At 37.8% G+C, this 22,057-nt stretch overlaps 2 protein-coding genes and 1 long non-coding RNA gene across 6 annotated transcripts in view; 2 read left to right on the top strand and 1 right to left on the bottom strand.

Moving 5' to 3' along the window:
- The window catches only part of LOC111871449, a 64,761-nt gene extending 62,906 nt beyond the window's left edge, over positions 1 to 1,855 (top strand). For all 4 annotated transcript variants that reach the window (XM_033754260.1, XM_023864584.2, XM_023864582.2 and 1 more), the window contains exon 15: positions 534 to 1,855. In XM_033754260.1, coding sequence (XP_033610151.1) covers positions 534 to 641 — 108 coding nt within the window. In that variant the 3' untranslated portion in view covers positions 642 to 1,855. The remainder of the gene's footprint in view (positions 1 to 533) is intronic.
- Positions 1,856 to 17,183, top strand: LOC117282861. The gene is made up of 3 exons (XR_004513774.1): positions 1,856 to 3,888; positions 7,104 to 7,291; positions 16,385 to 17,183. It is a non-coding gene; the product is annotated as an uncharacterized LOC117282861 (long non-coding RNA).
- LOC111871450 lies at positions 7,292 to 19,373 on the bottom strand. The gene is made up of 3 exons (XM_023864586.2): positions 19,267 to 19,373; positions 8,820 to 9,026; positions 7,292 to 7,837 (listed from the first exon to the last, which is right to left on the bottom strand). Exons 1-3 carry the CDS (start codon positions 19,322 to 19,324, stop codon positions 7,485 to 7,487), a joined length of 618 nt encoding a protein of 205 aa, XP_023720354.1. The 5' UTR covers positions 19,325 to 19,373; the 3' UTR covers positions 7,292 to 7,484.
- Positions 19,374 to 22,057: the final 2,684 nt, after the last annotated feature.

Raw genomic sequence — 22,057 nt, 5'->3', positions numbered from 1 at the left:
TAAACATCCTTCAAAACTCAGACGTACATTCCATAGCTGGATTGTTTTTCATGAAGCTGTGTGGGAATAATTTATGTAACAGGTGAACATTTATCAAAGGAAGAATTAATCTTGTGAAGTTATTAAAAACTCTTAATGAAAACTTTGTCTCTTGGCATACCTATAAATATGGTTTCGTTTTTTCACAGTACTTCAATGAAATCAGTTCATAAATTGTAAAGCAAGTGCCATAAAATTATCATGAAATTTCCCTGTGGATATACTATATGTGTTATCCATCAAATGATCTAGTTTTTTCATCAAGTAATGTTTCATAATCAACAAAGTAGGTAATGGGCAGATGCCCCATAGCCATCAGAATTTGAGTTACTAAATGCATCCAGCCCTTGGAAGTCCATCATTCCAAGAATATCACTACTTTATAAAGTTCATTGCCCACGTTAATTTAATATTTTCTGCCATAAGAGACTGAGTTTTTTTCACTCATGAAATGTAAATGCAACACATTAAAAGTTAAATACTCTAAATTTCAGATGCCATTGACACCAGAATTTGAAGCTGAGCAAATAACAGGAGACATTCAGGATATCAAAGAACCTCAAGAACTTAAATTCAAGGTTGGAGAAGATATGGCTTCATAGAAACTGTGCATACTGAAAATTCAGAACAGGAACCTAACCTTAATATTGATTTATTTTTACTCTTAAATTTAGCTCTTCTCATAGAAGTTGGAAAGGATATCATCATAATGTGATGTTCAGTTTTATTCATTCATAGGCTGTATTGTAATGGGGTTTCAGCTACAAGCCTTATTAAATGTGGTCCCAGTGCAAATGCTTAATTTTGTACTCGTATATACAGTTCATTTCACTTGCATCAAAATTTTGAGTCTTTATTATGAGACATAATAGTGTTGTCTTGGTAATTCTGGAAAGGAAATTCAGATTGAGACTTTATGTTCAAATGTGTATGTAAGACTTTGAGGATACACACTTTCTTTAATGTCTGAAAGTTGAATGTAAATATAAATATATCACTTTAGACTGCAGTAATGTGAGTTATGACATCATGTAGTCATGTGGGGGTCACCAGCATTTCAGAGGAACATGCTCTCCATATCCAGATAGAGGCAGCAGATTTCCTTAAATGTTGATAACCACGTAATGTCACAGTCCAGAAAGTCACAATCCAAACATTCTCCAACATGAAAACCTCAGACCTCATAAATATATTATGTCTTTTGTCTGTGTATCTGTGTGCTCTTACTAGTAAATGATATTCTCAGCTCTCCTTTAAGGTTTTCTGTATCTTCATCTTCACAGTGGTCACTTTCAGTGTTGTGCATAAATGTATATGAGGGGCAGTCAGAAAGTTTCTGGAATGGTGTATTGCTCTGTAATGGTAGGACATACAGCAACACATACAGAATCAGTCTTAATAGTTTGCATCCTGTTTTGTGTCTCACATAAGATGTAAAGCATACAAGAATATACCGTCTACACAACAACACAACATTTTTTGATACAGTAGTGTCTTCTTTGTTTTAAAATACAGTGTTGTTGTGTAGACGGTATATTCATGTATGCTTTATATCTTACATACCTAATCACGTTCAAAGCAGGACCCTTGCACACACACTTGCTCCATTGATCCTGTCGCTGTTGGAAGTACCAGTGGAAGGCTTCTTTTGGAATCTTCCAGAGTTTGGCCATCACATTCGATTTGATGTCCTCCATAGTCGCGAAACTAGTCACCATGAGACTCATTTTGATAGTAGAGAACAGCCAAAAGTCACTCAGAGTAAGATTCAGAGAGTACGGTGGTTGGTTGATGACAGGAATGTTTTTCTCAATGAGGAATTGCTGCACAACAAGCGATGTGTGGCTCTGTGCATTATCGTGATGCAGAAACCACTGTCCCTGCCACTTGTCATGCCACTTTCTCAGAACTGTATCTCACAACCTCTGCAAAACTTTCACATAGAAATGATCTATCAGATTGAATCGGTTGTCACACTTTTTCAATTATTTCTTTGGTTCTGGATGTTGAAGGCCTCCCACTGCGCTGGTCATCCTCCAGTGCTCTTGTCCGTTCTTAAACTGGGAATATCAGTCATAAACTGTGGATTTCTTTAGTGCAGTATCACCATAAACTTGCTGCAGGGCCAATAGTGTCTCTGAAGCAGATTTTCTCAATTTGCACATGAACTTGATGTCCGTACACTGTTCGAACTGCAGCATTGCACCAAATGACCAACACTTGTGTCTAATTCAAATGGAACAGTAATGACATTGCATGCTGAAACCCGTCCAGACCTGTTGGACCTGCAAGCAGACATGCTGAGCTCCCCATAACAATAATGCGTGTACTATCTTGTCTCTCGTTCTTCATCTGCAGGGGAATTCTGGGAACTTTTTGACTGTCCAGTGTACAATGTTATGGTAGTACTGTAAATAATGAGGAAACTCATAATTTTGATGGAAACAAAGAGACGTTTAAAAATATTGAAAGGCTGTCATAACAATTACAAATAAGAACTTAAAACACACATAAGTTGCTACAATAAATATTTTTTGTAATTAATGTTTCAACCATACCTGTAAGTTATAGCTTCTGCCACTATATAAGCCAGTGTGCAGCCCAAAGGAGGACAGATGAATCAAGACTCACTTTCATTTTTAAATTTTTGGTTTTGTAAACTGAGTAACTGTGTCATGTAAATAGTGCAGGAGCATTTTCTTTTTATACAACTGACTTTTTTTTTACTGCAAGGTTGCTGTAATATTATAAGTACTTTCAAAATAAACATTTAAGTAAGTGTTTTTCATTAAATACACATTGCTGTATTTGTAATGTTCTCATTGCCAGTGCATGGACAGTGTATACCATTTTAGGTTTGAAAATGACAATATGTTCTAAATATTTTGATGTCTTAATTGATGTGTTCTAAGAAAACTCATTGAAATAAATATATCTTTACAATTTTTTCCTAAAACCCTCATTTAAAAATTTGTTGCATGTTAAATTGAAGGACTTTTATATTCAAAGTAATACAGTATACTGTATGAACCTTGGCTGTCTCCTTTGGTATTTCAGATTTGTTACTTGAACCAGTAATAGTGAATACCAGTACGTTCATCCATTCTGCACAGATGGCATCATTATATAAGTATAAATGTAGACTGTATACATTTTAAGTGAGAATTACAAAGCAACACACCAAATACTAGTGTATGTACTTTCTTGTGTGTAAGATGGTTTCTGTTTGATTGTACCTAGCTGTGTAAGGATAGAATTGATTCTGATAACAAAGCATTATTATACAGTGTATTTATTTTTGTAAGCATAGGTGCATAAATAAATACCAATTACTTTTGTATGGAAACTGTGACTATTTTCTTTATTAAATAACAAAAGACTGACTGATGTCTTCATGAATGTGTCAACATGATGAGGAAAATTTTGTAGAGAATATTAAGTAACATGGAAAACCTAGCAGTTTTCCCCCCTTTTCAATTTGTTAGCTGTAACTGATGAATCATAAAATTTGGTATCTAAGTAGATCATAAATTATACCTTAGAATTTTATATGGAACTTTTCTGTTTCAGTTAAAATTACAGAAATGATTATGTTGTGGAACTCTTTGAGATTAAAACTGACAGATGCATATATGGGATATGTGGATGTGTATGACAGTCTGCACTGACTGACTCATCGTCTTGACTGCTTTGTGCTATGCAAAACTGAACTCTGCCTTCATGAGATGTTGACAGCTACTTCATGGGCACAGTCACACTTCAAAAAGGTTACAGGGAAATCTTAAGTGAACTTGGCCTTCATTGGAAGCCGAGTGGTTCCCAAAACATACCAGAAGATGCAAAGAGGGGGTATGAATATTTTGATAGAACAAGGAGTGTGTACAGACCTGGTAACCCCCACATGCCCAACTCCTGTGACAATATCAAAGGCAGGAGTCATTAGCAGACAGTTATAATTGTTGATTAAAAAACGGTTTCAGAGGTTAATTATTTGCAAATATACAATGTACTTCTTTTAGCTTTCATTCATGACCAGACCTAAGATTGCTCCTAAATGAAGAAATAAAATAAAATTTAGCAGTACCTTCATTCACATGCAGAAAATTAACTTCATCCTGCTCCTTTCAGGAAGGTCTGAACTTTTGAGTCATTTGACACTCCATACTTTCAACATTTTGATACCATTTCATTAAAAAACATTGCCCATCAATTAATTTTTAAGTTTTTGTTGGTATGTTATGAGACTCAATATTTTCAAGAATTATATTCTTAAAATGTGTATTAAATTATGTTATACTCTATTATTCTACAGCTGTACCAGCTTTGTTAAGTATAGTTTGAAAACTATGACATAATTTCATAGTGTATTTTGTCAGACTGTTTGTCTATGCTAGAAGTAGTTATCCCACTGTAAGATTTCAGTCTGACTGCTATATCTGAGTACATGTGTGTGAATATCTCTTGAACTGAAACCTTAGCTTTCCAGGATATTTGCAGCACCCATGTACATCTGAATTCCCTGAAGGATTCATTACTGATTCTTAGTGATAAATATGATACACATAATTATGAGAATGTGTTTGAGCTTGGAATGAATAATTAATGATGGAGAGGTAAAACAGTTTTTATAAACTCAGGATTACTGAGTCTTTGGACTTCATCCATTGTATGGTACTTTAAACACACCATTTCAGGAAGTGGATTTCTGAGATCAGGTTTTGTCAATGGGAGATAAGGAAAATTACAACAAAATAAAAAGGCTTGAAAGTTGAAGCCATTTTGGAACTGTTGGAAGTTTGTTTGAGAACCACCTACTTTCAGGTGGAAGATAAGTTATACACGTAGAAAGATGGCATGGCTATTGGAAGCTCCCTATCCCCGATTATTAGCAACATCTTCATGGAACATTCTGAGAAACCGACTCTTGACACAGTGCAATACAGACCATCACACTGACTCTGGTATGTAGATGACACATTTGTGGACTGGGCTGATGATCCAGTCAGTTAATAGAATCTCTTCAGCCACCTCAGTAGTTGTAAGATCTTCACCCAGTTTGCTCAAGAAGTAGAATCAGATAATACTAATCTCCTTTTCTGGGTGTTTTGGTCATCAGGCAAGAGTGGGCAATGGCCACTGAGGTTTCTAAAAAACCCACCTACACAGGCTGCTACCTGAACTACCTACTGAATAATCCTTTGCATGTCAAAAGAGGAAAGATTCAGAGTCTACACAACAGGGCTTCTGTGATATACCAAGAATGGCAAGATCTGTTTAAGAAATTGACAACAGTTTTTAGTTCCAAAGGTAGTCATCCAGAAAAAAAAGGAACAAGCTCTGTGTCTGTCCCCCACATGAAGAACAATTCTGAAATGTTCAAACATATAGAGAATCATTACAAGATTAAGAAAATCTTCAAAACTAAACTCACTCTTAGGAGCTCATTCATGAAAACCAGACTGGAAAGAGATCTGCAACAGACAGCACATTGTGTCTGTAGCATTTCATTTGAATGTGGTAGAAACTATGTTGATGAAACAAGCTGTGTAGCTGTGTGAACTAAGGCTCTCTCAGAGAAGGTCTTGTAAAAAATCAAAACTGGCCCATAGGCCTATGAAGGTTGGAATGAAGCCAGGGTTTTGGAAATTGTGAGGAACATTAAGAAATCTGATGAAACATCCCTGTTTGAACACACTAACACACTGATATGTTGGGGTTTTGGACTTTATCCATCGTCCTGGTTTTTAAGATAACAAATAAAAACACGACGTTTCGGAAACTGGATCTGTTTCCGTCCTCAGGTGAAGGAAAACACCTATTCAGTTGGGTCCCTTAGAGCTAGCCTCAATCGTCCAGTGATTGAGGCTAGCTCTTTCTAAGGGACCCAACTGAATAGGTGTTTTCCTTCACCTGAGGACGGAAACAGATCCAGTTTCCGAAACGTCGTGTTTTTATTTGTTATCTTAAAAACCAGGGCGATGGATGAAGTCCAAAAACCCAACATATCAGTGTGTTATACTCCATCGTCAGAATCCTATAGTAACTACATCCCAGTTTGAAACTTCTCTGATGTGGATTCCCATTATCAGCAATGAGATTAGAAACTTATAGAGAAGTTCAGTATTATCTGGCAGGCTCTTCAGTTGTATCTATATTATTTTAGTTCCAGGAATAAATTTTTCTTCCACAGATGACACTAGCAGCAGGTTGGTATTATGAAACACTCCTTTACATTGGTGTTTCTGGATTTGGCTGTTGGTTTAGTTTCATGCATCTGTTTTCCACTTTTTTATATTTTGGTTTCAGTCTTTTATATGCCTTTAAACAGCTTTTATTGTAAAATTTCCTAATTTTCATTTCATGCATCCTGTTGTGTTACAATATACAACCTCTTTATTACAACCGTCACAGCATAACTAATATCAATATCAATGTATTTGCCTGATGATGGCTATTAATAACCAAAACATGTAGCAGAGCTGAAACTAGGCACTGATCTTGATATTAGTTGTGTTGTGACGGTTGTAATAAAGAGGTTGTAAAATTTCCTGTTATCTTCCATTGGCAAACCTGATCTCAGATGCATATACAGATGTAGTTATACTGATATAGATGGTCGAATGCCTGCGGTTAGCTCTCTCTGACAGACTTGACTGAGTAGAGGCCTCCCACCCTTTCACCTGAGATGGAAACATCCAGTTTCCAAAATGTTGTGTTCATTAAAATAGTGGGCAATGGACATACTTCAAAAACTCGGTAATCCTGAGTGTTATACACCATCGTCAACCCTTTGGAATTGACTAGTTTTTAGAAAGACTGATTCTGAAACAAATTAAAACCGAAAATATAAAACAGCTCACAAACATGATAATTCTTCATTGTATACAAATGAATGAAAGATCCTCTTTCTCTTTGAAAATGATAATCAAAATAATCTGGTGAAAATCAACTGTTTAAACATCACCTGTACCGGTTCACAGTTTTTGCTGGATTGCACATACATAAACATGCATGACATTGTGCTATCAGTCTCACAGTCATAACATTTTTTTCATGTCCTATAGGATACCTGGCTCCTCACACAGCAAAGGCTGGAGTGTCTACTTTTCCCACAGCTGTAGAGATAGTGCTAATTGGAACTTATCTGTTCTCTCCATCACACAGAGAAACACATAACCTCAAGTCCTTTCAGCAGTCACCTACCTACAGTGTGATCAGAGAGAAGGTTTCTGAGAGGAATGAAATGCTTGTGGTATGTTAACATTCTTACATTTATTATTTTAGCATATGATACACTAAGAGATCCAGTTTCAGTTTCCTCTTTTAAATTGTTTAACTCAGTCCAACACTGGTCTTGTCTGAAGAGTCCAAAATGACCTCTTTAGAGTGAACTATCGTGAAGAATTTATCCTTGAACTGTGACTAGGAGATATTTCAGGCTCCGACTAAGATTTCACATATATAGCAATGAAGTCCTTTGTGTGTTGAACTTCTTGATAAGCTGCCATTTTCCAAGTAAATTCACTTTCAAGTTGAATATTAAAAGGTGCTGGGTGTGTGTGTGTACCTCTCCCTTCTCCTGGACCAATCACGATGAAACAGGTACCCTGATATTGTCTCATATATTCAGAAAATGCAGATCCATCATTGAAGTAGCAAAATAGGAGAGCTGCATTCTTGTTGGTAGTGATATCACTGTCATATGATTCATCTGCATAAATTAACGGAAGAAAAACTGGAGGAGCATATGGAGATTCCCACCAACCACGGTCCACTTCTATACCAGTCACCTCCAAACCTGTGTTAATAATCAAGGTAAAAGTGACTTTAAAAATAGATTCAGGATTTGAATCTCCCTTTTATTGTGTCATTGAAACAGAATCTTAAGGTCTAGGGTTAAGGCATTAGCCTCCTAAAATGTCTCACATTTGATACTGGCATAGACTGTTAAATTTATTGTTTTCTCAATACCTTCCTGATTTCTGACCACCAAAAAAAAAATCAAGATTTGTAAATATCGTAATACCATACTTCCTTTCAACTCATGGCTTGGAGCCAAAATTAAAATGTACATACCTCTCCTAGCTATAATTAGCCGGTATTCAGGAGCAATTAATTTTGCTTCAGGACTCTTCATGATCTTATTGTATTTATAGGTGCAGTGAATTCCCCATTTAGTATTCACTTTCAGCAATCCCACATCAATAATTTCAGTGTTAAATTTTCTCCATTTAAGATTTTCCTAGTTTCATGCTTAGATCCCCTAATTCTCAAGGAAAAATTAAAAGAGTTTCAATGTAATTTCTGAATGTGATGTATTGTACTCTGATATGTTCCACATCCTGCTTATTAGGACCATGGGATCCATTTATATCTGCCTGCCCTTGTATTTTCTCAGTAACAACAGGCAAAATCAAGATCTGAAGATAAGATTTTGAGATTAACAAATGATAACAGGAAGGCTAGGCCAGAACAGCAATGACATCATTAGCATTTCTGTAACATGTTATATTTTACCACATTTGCTCACTTGCAAGTAATTCTTGCTAAATAATGCCCTAATAGATGAAGCGTTGATATCCTCTAAGTTCGCTTATTTGGGCCAAATAGGCAAATACAGGGTACTTAATAAAGTTCCATGTGCTCTGATAAGAGATAACCCAGAATATGCCAGGTTCTCCAGATATGAACTTTACACAGACTTCTGTCACGCTTGTAATTTATGAAAGATTTCCCAAGCCCTAAAATGTATTATTATTCAAAACAACTGTTATTCTTACCTGTAGCTGTGCATATAAGCCATTCTAGTAGCCCACTTCCACATCCAATGCTGACAAGCTGACAGCATCCAGCTTTCACAATTTGTTGCTTGATGAACTGTAGATTATCCTCAGAAGGTCGTACCCAGAGGTAACGCTCATCATAGAAACTCTCTTTTCCTTCTTCAACTTCCTCATGAAACAAATCAATGATACTCTTCCACTTCCCTGAAGTGGAGAAATTACTTATGAAGCTTCTTTAAGAAATAAGTAAGCAATTAACATTATGGTGAAATGTTGGAAAGAAGTTTATAGTTCAACTGGTTAAGAAGTATGCCTGCTTTTTGTGGAACACAAAAGTTTATAATCATCTTGGGCCTAATCTTGAATCAGTTCAATTCAGTCCATATCATTATGCCCTATGTCATCAGGATTCATTTCAATACTCCTCCCATCTAAGACTATATTTCTGAAGTAGTCTCTTCCCTTGAGGTCTTCCAACTAAAATTTTGTGAATATTTCTCAGGATTCACCCATCTCATTCCCCTTCTGATAACATTGTGATTATCATATGTTTGAAAAGCCCATCTCCAATTGTCTGTTACTACTCTATTTTCCATACAACAATGTATAATCCTGCCCTATGTCAGGACTATATTCCACCATATCAGCAGTGTGCTGTCCCGGCACAACATCAAATCAGTGGGCCTGCCTCCAAAGAAATTATCAAGTTTCCTCCGGCCAGTCAAAGATAGCCTGGGACTAAGGACACCAGGTGTATTCATTATCCCATGCAAGTGCGGCAAGGTCTATATTCGGCAGACGGGCCATTCTGTGGACATGAGGTTAAAGGAGCATCAGTGGTACATCCATCCATCCTCACCACCAAGACCGTTATATGGATCGCATCATTAGGGAGACCATTGAGATTGAACTCCATTCCGACAATATGAACAGAGATGTGGGGTTTTGCCTCAGCAAGTCATGGAAGCCTCTCATCTGTTCCCTCGAGAAACCTCCGAGATGATGCCAGATCCACAAGGCCACGCAGGTCCGTCGCAGCCCCTGAGCTACATGGTTAATGCCCTCCATTTAACCTTCTCTTCTCTCCCCCTAACACATACTCTATACCTGCTCTGGCCTGCTACCTGCTGCCCATTTCACCAGACCCTCCCCTTCCCCCTCTCTACCGTTTCCCCATGTAGCCCCACTCACTTCCCTTCCTTCTCTTATACAGCTGTGTTTACTTGACTGGACTCAGTCTGTTGCACCTGCTCAAGCTGGTTCGCTCACGGATTTCTTCTTGTCTTCTACCCTGAAGATGGAGGCGATATGTTCCTCTGAAACGTCTGTTAACACAATTTCTACATGGCGCCACATCCCAGAAGAAGGTTTTCTTCAGGTTTCATTTGTTATCATCGTTCCCAAATATCTGAACTGTGCCACATTTTCAAAACACCTGTTTCCTATCATTTGGTCATGATTTTGCCCTGCATTTTGGTGATGAGAACTTAGTTTTCTCTGTGTTTACTTCTAGACTAACCTCCTTACTTGCATCAGTTAAAGTTTGTGAGTTTTTCGTTGTGGTATCTATATCATCACCCAGTAGATTCACATCATCGGCACAGACGAACAGCTGATGTGTCCCGTTTAATTTCAGTTCCATCTAGTTTTCCTGGACCTTCCTAATGGCATATTCTAAAGCAAAGTTGAAAAGGAGTGGTGATAAAGGATCTCCTTGTTTTAGACCATTCTGGATAGAATGTACGTAATATTTCACCTCCTGCTTGAATAAGTTCTGCTGGAATTTGATCACTACCTGGCGATTTATACCTTTTCAATTTTGCAATAACAATTTCATCCTACAAAGGGCTGGGATCAGGTATTAATGACTCAGCTGTATGTACTTCTATCTGCCTAACATCACTGACCCTATGTACATTCAACATCTGAGAGAAGTATTTCTTCCACCTATTCAAAATGTTGTGGAATCTGCAAGCAGATCACCATTCCCATCCTTCACTAAGTTACTTCTAGATTGGTAACACCTCTTGAAGTAATTTATTCCTCTGTACAAATTTCCAGTGTTCTTGCTCTTACTGTTCATTGCAAGCTCATCAATTTTGTCTTTCAGATATTCCCTCTTTCTATTTCTGAAATGCCTGCTGGTTTTGCATCTTATATTTTTCAGATTATCCATATTTATTTTGCTTGGATGCTGTAATCATTGCAATTTGGTTTGTTTTCTTTGATCTAATAATTTTGAGCATTCTTCATCGAACCATGGCTTATGCTTCTTCAGATCATAATAATCTAGACTCTCCTTGGCAGAAATTTTGATATTCTCTCTAATAATTTCCCAAGCTTTATTAACATCCACCTCAGTGTCCAAATTTTCCAAGGCCGCGAACCTATTTGAGATTTCAGCACGATACTGCTCTTTACCTTCTACCTCATTTAATTTCTTGAGATTGAACATCTTCACATGAACTATGTGCATTTTTTTTTGCTCACTGCCAGTCTTTCCCTAACCTTTGCCACCACCAGGTAGTGGTCAGTATCACAATCTGCTGCCCTGAATGATAGGACATCAAGTATACTTGAATGCCGTCTCCTGCCAATCAAAATATGGTTGATTTGATTGTTTATCTTCCCATCAGGATATGTCCAAGTAAATTTATGGATGTTATGATGCAGGAACATTGTACTTTTGACAGTAAGAGTTTTTGATGTGGCAAAGTTTACTACTCTAATTCCATTAAGATTACTAATTCCATGCAAACTCTTATTCCCAATCATTGGGTTGGAAATGTCTTCCCTCCCTACTTTGTCATTGAAATCCTCTAACAAAATTTTCATATGGTACTTTGGGAATTTATCAAATACATGTTCTAGTTCTTCATAGAACCTGTCCTTTATGTCATCAATTTTATCTTCTGTTGGGGCGTGAATGTTCATAACAATGTTATCATACCAGTGACCTTTTAGTATTATACATATATAATATCCTATCACTAATGACCTCTACCCTCTTAACTGCTGATATGATTCTCTTATGTCAACAAACTTCACTTACTTCTAATATACTCGTATAAAATTCAAATTATTCATTTCTGGGTCAAGCTGCTGGATTTTCACACTTTCATGCAATGTTCTCACACTTCATATTCCAATCTTGGATACCTTCTTCGGTGGTAAGGTCGACAACATTTCATCAGTCCAGCTTTTGCTTTGCATAGTTTCCATAACAAGTAAATTTAAAAAGTGTGAGTTGTTAGCCCACAGCACTTGAGTGCCCTGGTGGAACAACCACCTATCGCCTGAGCACTTGTATGTGTTTCATTTTGTCTGGTACCTACACTTTGACCTGTTCGACTTGGGAGAGTCTGCCAGGAGCTATGCTACCGCCGACATAGTTTGCTGGGTCACTGATGCATGCAAGCCCCACCACCACAACAAGGTAGAAACACACGGGGGGCCACTGTGAATAAGTAATAGCTATTTTGTTTGAAAGACATGATCACCAATGTAAAGAAAAATTTCAAGCAGTGGCACGGCAGACAAAGGAACTGACAGGAAGATGTCCCGTCGTCCAACAGTGGCATGACGCAGGAGAGACATCATTGGGACGAGCAAGACCCAGGAAATGTGAACCATGGAGGGAACTGGTCGCTGCTAGAATGAGGATGACCCGCCACGCAGAAGTGGCATGGCGTAGAAGAAACTGTACCAGGATCAAGGATGAGGGAAGAATCTGGAGACTCAGAGGAAGAGTGCGGACTCTCCAAGAAGGAAGAAAGGGAATAAAGAATGTAGGCGGCAGATGGCCACTATGTCAGAAGAAAAAGGAGCCAACCAAGAATGTCATCGGAGGGTGTATACCAGGACAGTGATCGCACCTAGGAGGGAGAGGAACTCGAAAGAAGACCTTCTATGAGATTGTCAGCATGAAGATCGCAAAGTGAATAGCCGGATCTTCTGTCGGCCTACAAGAAGACAAAGACTGGATCTTGTGGAGGGGTCAACCCCCTCCGAAACAGAAAAAATGAAACAGCGCACAGAGGAGGAGCTGGTAACGTAAAGGCAGAGGCCTCCCCAGCGAGAGTGAATGAGTGAGGGGTGAATGTGATACGAAGGGACCAACGAACGCTGGACCATGGAGCTGCTCTGGATGAACACCCTTGAAGAATGGGGGTGGAGGTAGCGCCTGGAAGATCAACACCAAGGAGATGAAGGAAAGGAAGTACTGTTAGGCTGTTTGGGATGAACAACCTCTAGAAAGGAGCAATGTAATGTGTTATATGTCCCCCATTGCGGAATAACGAGAACAATGGAAATTGTTAAGTTCCCACAGCAACAAATCAAATACCAACAGACCGTTGTGTAGAGATTGCCGAAACAACAAACACGTTTACCTGGAGATGGACAACAGAGGGTTCGTTGCAGGAAAACCAAACTGTAGAGAAAGGTGTTCACTAAGCAGTCCAAAAAGCTCCTATATATGGGGGTTGAACGTCAGAGGATGTTATGTAAGGACTATTACCGCAAGAGTTCAGTTGGAAAAGAAAAAATCTCTGGTCGTGGGCCTCAAGGGGCCTGACTCCAAGATGAACTGATTGGCAGTAAACCGCCAGTCATAAAGTAACTCTGACTCTGACTCTGAGATATTCCAGGCCCGCGTGGAGGTGGGTTCAAGTACCTCCACCATGACCCTGCAAGTCGGAGGAGGCGACAAAAAGAGAAGTCTCAAATTTGAAACAGTAACATATGGTCTCGAGTACCAAGGGTCTCGGACCCGAGAAAGACTGTGCTGTCAAGAACCAGCAGCATATATGAGTACAAAAGACAGGCCCATCCTCTCTTCAGAGAGGGCACCCACAAAAATCAAGACGGTAACTGTCAAACAGTAATAAAGATCTGGTCACAAGCCTCAGATGGGTGCTTTATGCCAAGATAGACTCGCCGACTGACCATTGGTCATAAAATGAGACTCAGACTCAGATATTCCAGAGTTGGATAGGCCTGTATGGACGAGTGAAGCAGAGTTGAAATGAGGGGAAAGCTTCAGTCATCTGCAGTTGTACGTAGTTGTAGTTCAGAATTATTACATCAAAGGAAACAAGAAAAGTTGCAGTGGTTACAAGATCTAAGTGAAGTAAATGAGGATAATCTGAACAATATAAGATGCAAAGCCAGCAGGCTCTTAAGAAATAAAAAGGGGGACTATCTTAAAGACAAATTAATGAGCTTGTGACAAACAGAATAAGATCATTAGAGACCTGTATAGAGGAATAGATGAATTTAAGAGGAGTTACCAACCTATAAGTAACTTGGTGAAGGATGAGAATGGTGATCTGCTTGGAGATTCCCACAACATTTTGAATAAGTGGAAGAACTGCTTCTTTCAAACAGCTGAAAGTACATAGGGTCAGTGATGTTAGTCAGATCGGAATACTTAGCCATTAATACCAGATCTCGTCCTTTTGAGGTTGAAACCGGCTATTTTCAATGTTGAAAAAGTATGAATCATCAGGTAGCGATGAAATTCTGGCAGAACTGATTGAAGCCGGGGGTAAAACATTACAGTCTGAGATCCATAATCTCTTTAATTCCATTTGGAATAAGGAAGAATTGCCTAATCAATGGAAAGAGTCTATTATTGTGCCCATTCACAAGAAGGGTGATGAAACTGACTGTAGTAATTATTGGGATATCACTGCTATCAACTTCATATAAAATTTTGTTAAATATTCTTCTCTCAAGGTTAAGTCCATACATAGATGAAATTATTGGGAATCATCAATGTGGGCTTCAACACAACAGATAAACTGCTGATCAGATTTTTTGCATTCATCAGATACACGGAGTGGGAAATGGGAGTACAATGAGACAGTACATCAGCTACTCATAGACTTTAAGAAAGCCTACTATTCATTTAGGAGGACAGTATTGTACAATACTCTCAGAGAGTTTGGGGTACTCTTGAAACTGTAAGTTAGGCTAACTAAAATGTATTTAAATGAAACATATAGTTAAGTCCTTATAGGGACGTGCCATTGCTCAAGTGGGATTTGTGGTGGACAATGTGGCACTGGGGCAGGGTTTTCTCCAAGTACTTCGGTTTCCCCTGACAATCTTCATTCCACCAAATTATCTGTCATCATAATCAACTGGGGCAGGTACAATAGGCCAATCAGTGGCCGCCATGCCAAGTCGACCCAGAGGGACCCCACCCCTCCCCCCTAGTGAATTTAAATTTTTTGTAAGTCCTTATGTCTGTTAATTTTCCTATCCAGAATGGTCTAAAACAATTAGATGCTTTGCAATTTTGCTTTAGAGCATGCCATTAGGAAGGTCCAGGAAAACCAGGTGAGACTGAAATTAAATGGGACATATCAGTTGCTGGTCTATGCTGATGTAAATGTGTTGGGGGATAATATAGATATCATAAATAAAATCATACACACTCTAATTGATGCAGTGAGGAGGTTGGTTTAGAAGTAAACCCAGAGAAAACTAAGTGTCTTTTGCTCTCATCACCAGAACGCAGGGCAAAATCACGACATAAAAATAGTTAACGGATCCTTTCAAAATGTGGAACAGTTCAAATATCAGTAACATCAACATTTGTTTCATGGGGAAATTAAGAAGATATTTAATTTGGGTAATGCTTGCTGCCATTCCATTCAGAACCTTTTGTCTTCTCATCTGCTGTCTAGAAACGTAAAAATTAGAACATACAAAACTATAATTTTGCCTGTGGTTTTGTATTGGTGTGAAACTTGTTCTTTGACATTTAGGAACACAGACTGAGCATGTTTGAGAACAGGGTGCTGAGGAGAATATTTGGACCAAATAGGGATGAAATGGTAGAAGGTTGGAGAAAATATATAATGTATATATATACACACACACATATATATAATATGGTCTCAAACTCTTCCTCATCCATACTACTACCAAAAATATTCAGCTCTGACTCAAGTTTCAGATCATTATGCTCAAGCATCATATATATAACGCTTTCTCGTCTGTACTACTACCACCCATGTGGGGGTGGGGTCGAATACCTCCACCATGACCCTGCGAGTCGTAGGACCGTCAGTCGCAAAGTGACTTTGACTTTGACCTACTACTACCCAAAATAGTCAGCTCTGACTCAAGTTTCAGATCATTATGCTCAAGCATCATCTACATATATATATAAACTTGAGTCAGAGCTGAATATTTTGGGTAGTAGTATGGATGAGGAAGAGTTTGAGACCATAGAATACAAAATAATTGATTCTGAACTGTTGTCTGCTGCTATTTATAATTCTTATGCTTGTGACAGATATAAGACTATGGAGTAGTCATTGCTACCATACTGAAAATTATGTCTAAATTCTATGGACACAGTTATCCATTTATCTCATCTAATGTTCGTGTGACTGACAGTAATCTAGGACTTGCATCCAATATGTGGTGTCTAGGAAAGTGGACAGAAGGAGCAAACATTTTCCGTGGGATCATAAATTTACCTCCACTTATCATGAGACTTGAGACTTGACAAGGCAGATTCATATTTTTTGAACATCCTGAAGCAGATGTGCAAGGAAAGAGTGCAGTCTTCTGAGCAAGAAATTTAAGAAGATGAGGCAGAAGCTACACCAATGAATGTATATGTGTGGATGGTACATGGATGAAGCTGGGGGACACACTGTATGGTCTCACATCAGTAAGAGGCATGGACATGGGGAAGCAGATAATATCTAAATACTATCATAAGTGTTCAGTCAGGAAGAAATTATAAGATCCCACCGGTGAGAAGGGGGAAGAGAAAATCATAAACATTCCTATAATTAGAATATTCTGGATCAAATAGTGACAGCAAACCTGAAGAAGAGGTGAAAAATGTTTGCTAGCTAACAAGCTGATTGTGGTATGGTACACCAAAGTCCTAGGAGGTGGTGATACGTGGTCTTGTTCTTCTGTAGTGGAAAGTAAGCCCTTTGGAACTGCGATGTCAGTAAACTGGAGTGTATTGGACATATCCCAAAAAGAATTGGAGGTAATTTGTAAAGGACAAGAAAGGTATCTTCGTGGAAGATGGCAAGAGTTTCAGTGAGAAAGGGCAAGCATCCTGTACCAAAGCAATAAGACAATGCTGAAAGTTTAAGTGCAATGATGGCTGCAGTTTGGGCTGTTTATTTTCGTAGACTATCCACAGATGAAAGAACATGGTACAACCTATACCCTAAAGATGAACATACATGATGTAGGTACAATAGAGACAGTAAGAATTACTGATCATAATGAAAACCATTCAATCCACTTTTGAGAACCTGCTGAATCAGAACTGTTGAAGAAGTACTTCTTTTGGCTTATTTTGGACTTCATCCATCGTCTGGTATGTAAAAGACAAAAGACCACGACGTTTTGGAGACTGGATCTGTCTCCATCTTCAGGTGGGTAGGGAAGGATAAACCTACCTACATCACTGGTCCAGTGATGAAGTCCAAAATAAGCCAAAAGAAGTGCAGTACACACCATCGTCAGAATCCTTTCAAGTCTATCTGTTGAAGAAGTGTCTGCATAATAATAATTAATAATTAAAGTCTCAATAACATGATTTGGCATCATTGACCTAAAACAGTATTTTGTGACATAAAAATTGTGTGTGTGTGGCTGCTTCTGTGAAGAAATTAGGGACATAAGACCTCAGGAGAACTGGTTTAGAACCATGTGTATTCAGTCAGGATCATCAGTGGCACAGACCCCCAGAGGATAATGAAAGCTCAACAAGCACAAAAAAATGAATAGAGGTAAGAGGAGAAAGAAGGATGATGACAATGCTTATGATAATGAAAAGTGCTAATGATATTGGGGACACATGGTAACAAAACTTATGAAGAAATGCATACAAAATTTTTTAATCTTGTTTTTCAAAGTTACATTTCATGAAATGAAAATACTTCTCTGCTGAACTATTAATTCTGGGAAAGTCATATAATGAGGAAATGTTTGTTATAATGTGATCCTTATTTTAGTAAAGAATTTTTAGAATATTTTCTTAACTTCAGGGGTTATTAAGCTCTAGATTTTTTAGACAGTGTGTCTTTTTGTATAAAAATTTAAATGTTCATATTTCTGAAACTGAGAAATATGTATTATTATTGTTCATTAGTGTCCTCACCATACTTATTATTTTAACAATGATCCATATCATTATGTTGATTGATCTTGGACAAAAGTGTACCTTTGTTCATTAAATATAACTGACCAAACATAAATGCATATCATGAATTTTGATAGGACTGCATAACAGTATATTCCATAGGCTACAAGAATACACAGATCAAGAATCCAATCAAAGAATGTGGCTATAATAAAGTTTTAAAGCAGACTTTGCTTTTCCATTATAACCTCACCCCCCAGGTACATAAGTAGTTAAAGAATAATAAAAAGTAACCCACTTAATTATAAATGTTCGGATTCAGTATAGATCCATCATATGTTGTGTTGAGTTGTGCGCTTAGCCAGCGACATATGGAGCCTGAAAATAATGATATAAAATTTTCAATAAAAATATAATTTTCTTTATAATTTTGTTCTCTTTCATTCTCACCCCTATTTTGTAGCTATTTGCAATTAATTTTATCTGGAGATGCTTAAGAGCTAACCGTTGTAGTATCATGAATAATCCACAATATTAAGGATACTACTGTACTAAAAACTGCAATTAAATACATGATTTATTAGGATTCACTTGTGAATTATTATTATTATAAACAAAAGCCACACACTGTTGAGGCAACAGCAGAAGTAAACTACTTTTAGTATCAAGTTCTGTCTTCTGGGATGTAATACCATATAGTCCATGGAAATTGAACTGATGTTTCAGAGGAACATGTTGCTGCCTGCTACCTGCTCTACACAGTTTTCTTGCTTGGCTTATTCTTTAACCCCTAAGATGGAGGTAAGATGTCCTCCAAAACACTAGCTGACTTTCAGTGGGCTGCAGGGAATTATGTACCAGAAGACAGAACACTTCATAACCACTGCTCTGAGAAATTCAAATCCTAATTTTATTATCCATCACACAGACAATATATCTTTGTGATAGTCTTATGCCACTAAAAGTTTTGATCTTCAATCGGTCATCACCATGTCAGTGAAGCATGTTTCATATACACAATATCTACTAAGTCTGAGTAGCATTAAAGGAACCAATTAATTTTCTATAAAAATAAAAATTATTTGAGGTGAATCCACCTTGTAGAAACCTTGTAGCTATAGATGTCTATAGCCACTTTAGAACATTAACAGTGTAATTAAGAACACAGAAAGTTGTATTTCCTGCAATAGCTTGATCAAGAGAAATTTAATGTTTTCTCACTTTCCATTTATGATATAAGATATTACACAGAATTAGTGGATGAAATTTTAAGACACTAAATCTTGTGTTTCTTAAATTTATGAAACCTACCATGTTTATAGAACTGCAGCAGACTTTCTGTTATTTCTTTCTTTATTTCATGTTTCATAACTGATCTGTGTAGGCTTCACTGTACAACTGGCAGGGTAGTATATTAGGTTTCAGAAAAAAGAAGTATGAAATTCTTGGCACACACAGTGTACAGGAGAGAATGAAATGCTCTCAGCTACATCATTGAATGGAAGTAGCCTTCAATTTTACAGTTTCACTGATTGAAAAATGGGTGCTGCCTATTTAAAATCAAATAATGTAATATGTAGTATTTGGTATAATTTACCACTGTATCTGAGGAAGCTAAAGAAACAAGACTCTAATAGTAATAGTGGGTGGTAGTAGCACTGGTAGTAGTAGTGGCAGCAGACTTTTGCATATTAATGTACAGTAGATGAATCTTGCAGGAGAAAATAGTACTGCTGTTTATAGGTCAATTGGCCTTGGTCAGAGTTTCAAAGGCCATATCCTTCAACAGGAATAGACATCAGTGGGACTGTCACGAAACTGAGCCATTCATTCCATTTCATCAGACTGAAGAAAGTAGATGATTTTGAAGAAGAAATAATAGGCCTGTACTTACCCTTGTCCATGGATATCATTAGATTTGAGTAATTCTGAAGGAGATATTTTAGGTTTAGGAATCTAGTGGAATGCTAGGACAGGCTTGTCAAGCATTTGCCCTGTGGAGCTCTTGCTGTCTTCTTAAGATACAGGAATTTGCATCATGTGCAAATATAAAAATTTTTAACAAACCTTTAAAAGCTATGTTTTTTTTTCTTTTGTTCCGTGGATTATAATTTAATTGCAGAAGATCCGTTATTACTATTGTGGGCCTTGCTCGCCGAGCGGAGCCAAAGTTAGCCCAGCATCCTGGTAGCCATGCATGTGTACATATTAATTATATAACTTATACTTGTAAAACATAATTAAATATTCACTGTCACGCTCCATCAGACCTTCCTTCACTTCCCCTAATGTTAATATGAAGACCCTCATGATGCTCATGATCATATTATTGGCCAGGATCACATATAATTGTAATAGGTTTGTGTTGGATTGGAGGGATGTGTGTTTTACTTTTTGTATACAAAAAATCTTTCATGAAGAAGCTGAAAATGTAATTTTGCATGGATGCTGCTACCCGTTTTGATTTAAACATGTAACCTGCAGAGGTTATGCAGCATCAGAGATTGTAAATGAATAATCATGGTATCCGTATTAGAGAGAGAGATAGGTACATATATCAAGAGACAGATATGGTGCATTCCATGGATTCTGTCCAGGATATGGAACTAGTCAATACACCACAATTTAAATGGTTTATTAATAATATTGCTATGGATCCTGCAGTATTCTTTACAGTACATTTTTAGTTGGAAGTTACTGATGTCCTTACTGCCAGGGTAGAGTTATCTCTTTGTTACATGGCAATGAAATTCCATTAGTAAAATATTAATTCTTTATTTTACATAATTTAAGTCATTTACTGTCTCATCTTGGCAAACAGGGACAGTGGACTAGAAGATTTGTGCAACTAGTCCTTTTAAGGGCCATGGAATGAACAAAAAAATCACCAGCAATCGATGTTCCATGTTCCCAAGCAGTCACTCACCCAGGTCGCTCAAACCAGAGTTTAGAGAGAGAGTTACACAAAGTTATGCCTGGTGAGCACTTAGGTGGATGACCACTTGGGGACACCAGTTGCCAGTGGTTTTGGGTTCATTCCATGGCACATAAAAGAGACTAGCAATATGCTTCATGCAAAATATCTTTATACTAGCCAGTGGTTTCCATTAACTTCACAGTGGCAGGTGGATGACTGTATTCCCGAAACCTCAGCTACAAGTAACAGAGTACCCATATTATTCCTAGCATCAGAAGGATGACTAACTTCCATTCCCTCAGCAATGAGTCATGAAAGCTTCCCCTTATCTACAGAATTAAGGTGTAGTTTACGCATTGTGTGTGAAAGAATTGATTAGACATGTAAGTTTTGAGGTTTTCACGGCGATAACTACGAAGAAAGTCGTCTTCTGGGTTTTGGCGCCGTGTATTCTTCGTTTTGGCCGACGTTTCGGCGGAACGTATCGCCTCCATCTTCAGATAGACAATTTGAAATTGGCGTCAAATGCATATGCTGGTAGAGAGCATGCTGATTGTTATGGCTGTATCGGGGGCAGTTCAAAGCTGGTTCATTTCCTATTAGTTGTTATTAGTCACCATGGTGCATTGGTCATTTGAGCACATGAATTTCCTGTGGAGAGGTTTTTAAAAATAATGATTCAGCTACTCACACACAATGTGAATTTAGTAAGCATTTTATATATGAAGAAATGGTAAGCTTCAAACTATTTTAAATTGGGTAAGTCAGTTTAGGTAAACTGCTTCTGCCTTGCCAAAGAAGAATCCAGGCCATCTACGATCAGTGAACAACCCCAGAAAATGTGAAGAGGGTGCGAATGACCCTACAGCAGAGTCCACAGTGCTCTCCTATACGACATTCTGTAGCACTAGGCATGTCAGATAGGAATGCTAGGAGAATGTTACACATGGATTTGCCCTTTCATCAATTCAAAATTAAAATAGTACAAGAATTACAGCATCATGATTTAAATATGCAAATGGGCTTTCGCACAAAGCTCTTGGAAATGATGGATATACTCCTGCAATTTCTTCCATACTTGATAACATCAAATAAAGCCCATTTTCTTCTGAGTGAGGATGTTAATAAGCAGAATTTCAGGTACTGGGCAGAAGAAAACCCCACGCTTACTGCATCAGTCAACTT

Source organism: Cryptotermes secundus, unplaced genomic scaffold (assembly GCF_002891405.2).
Source record: "Cryptotermes secundus unplaced genomic scaffold, Csec_1.0 scaffold434, whole genome shotgun sequence".
Taxonomy (NCBI): Eukaryota; Metazoa; Arthropoda; class Insecta; order Blattodea; family Kalotermitidae; genus Cryptotermes; species Cryptotermes secundus.
This window is presented reverse-complemented; position numbering and strand designations above follow the sequence as displayed.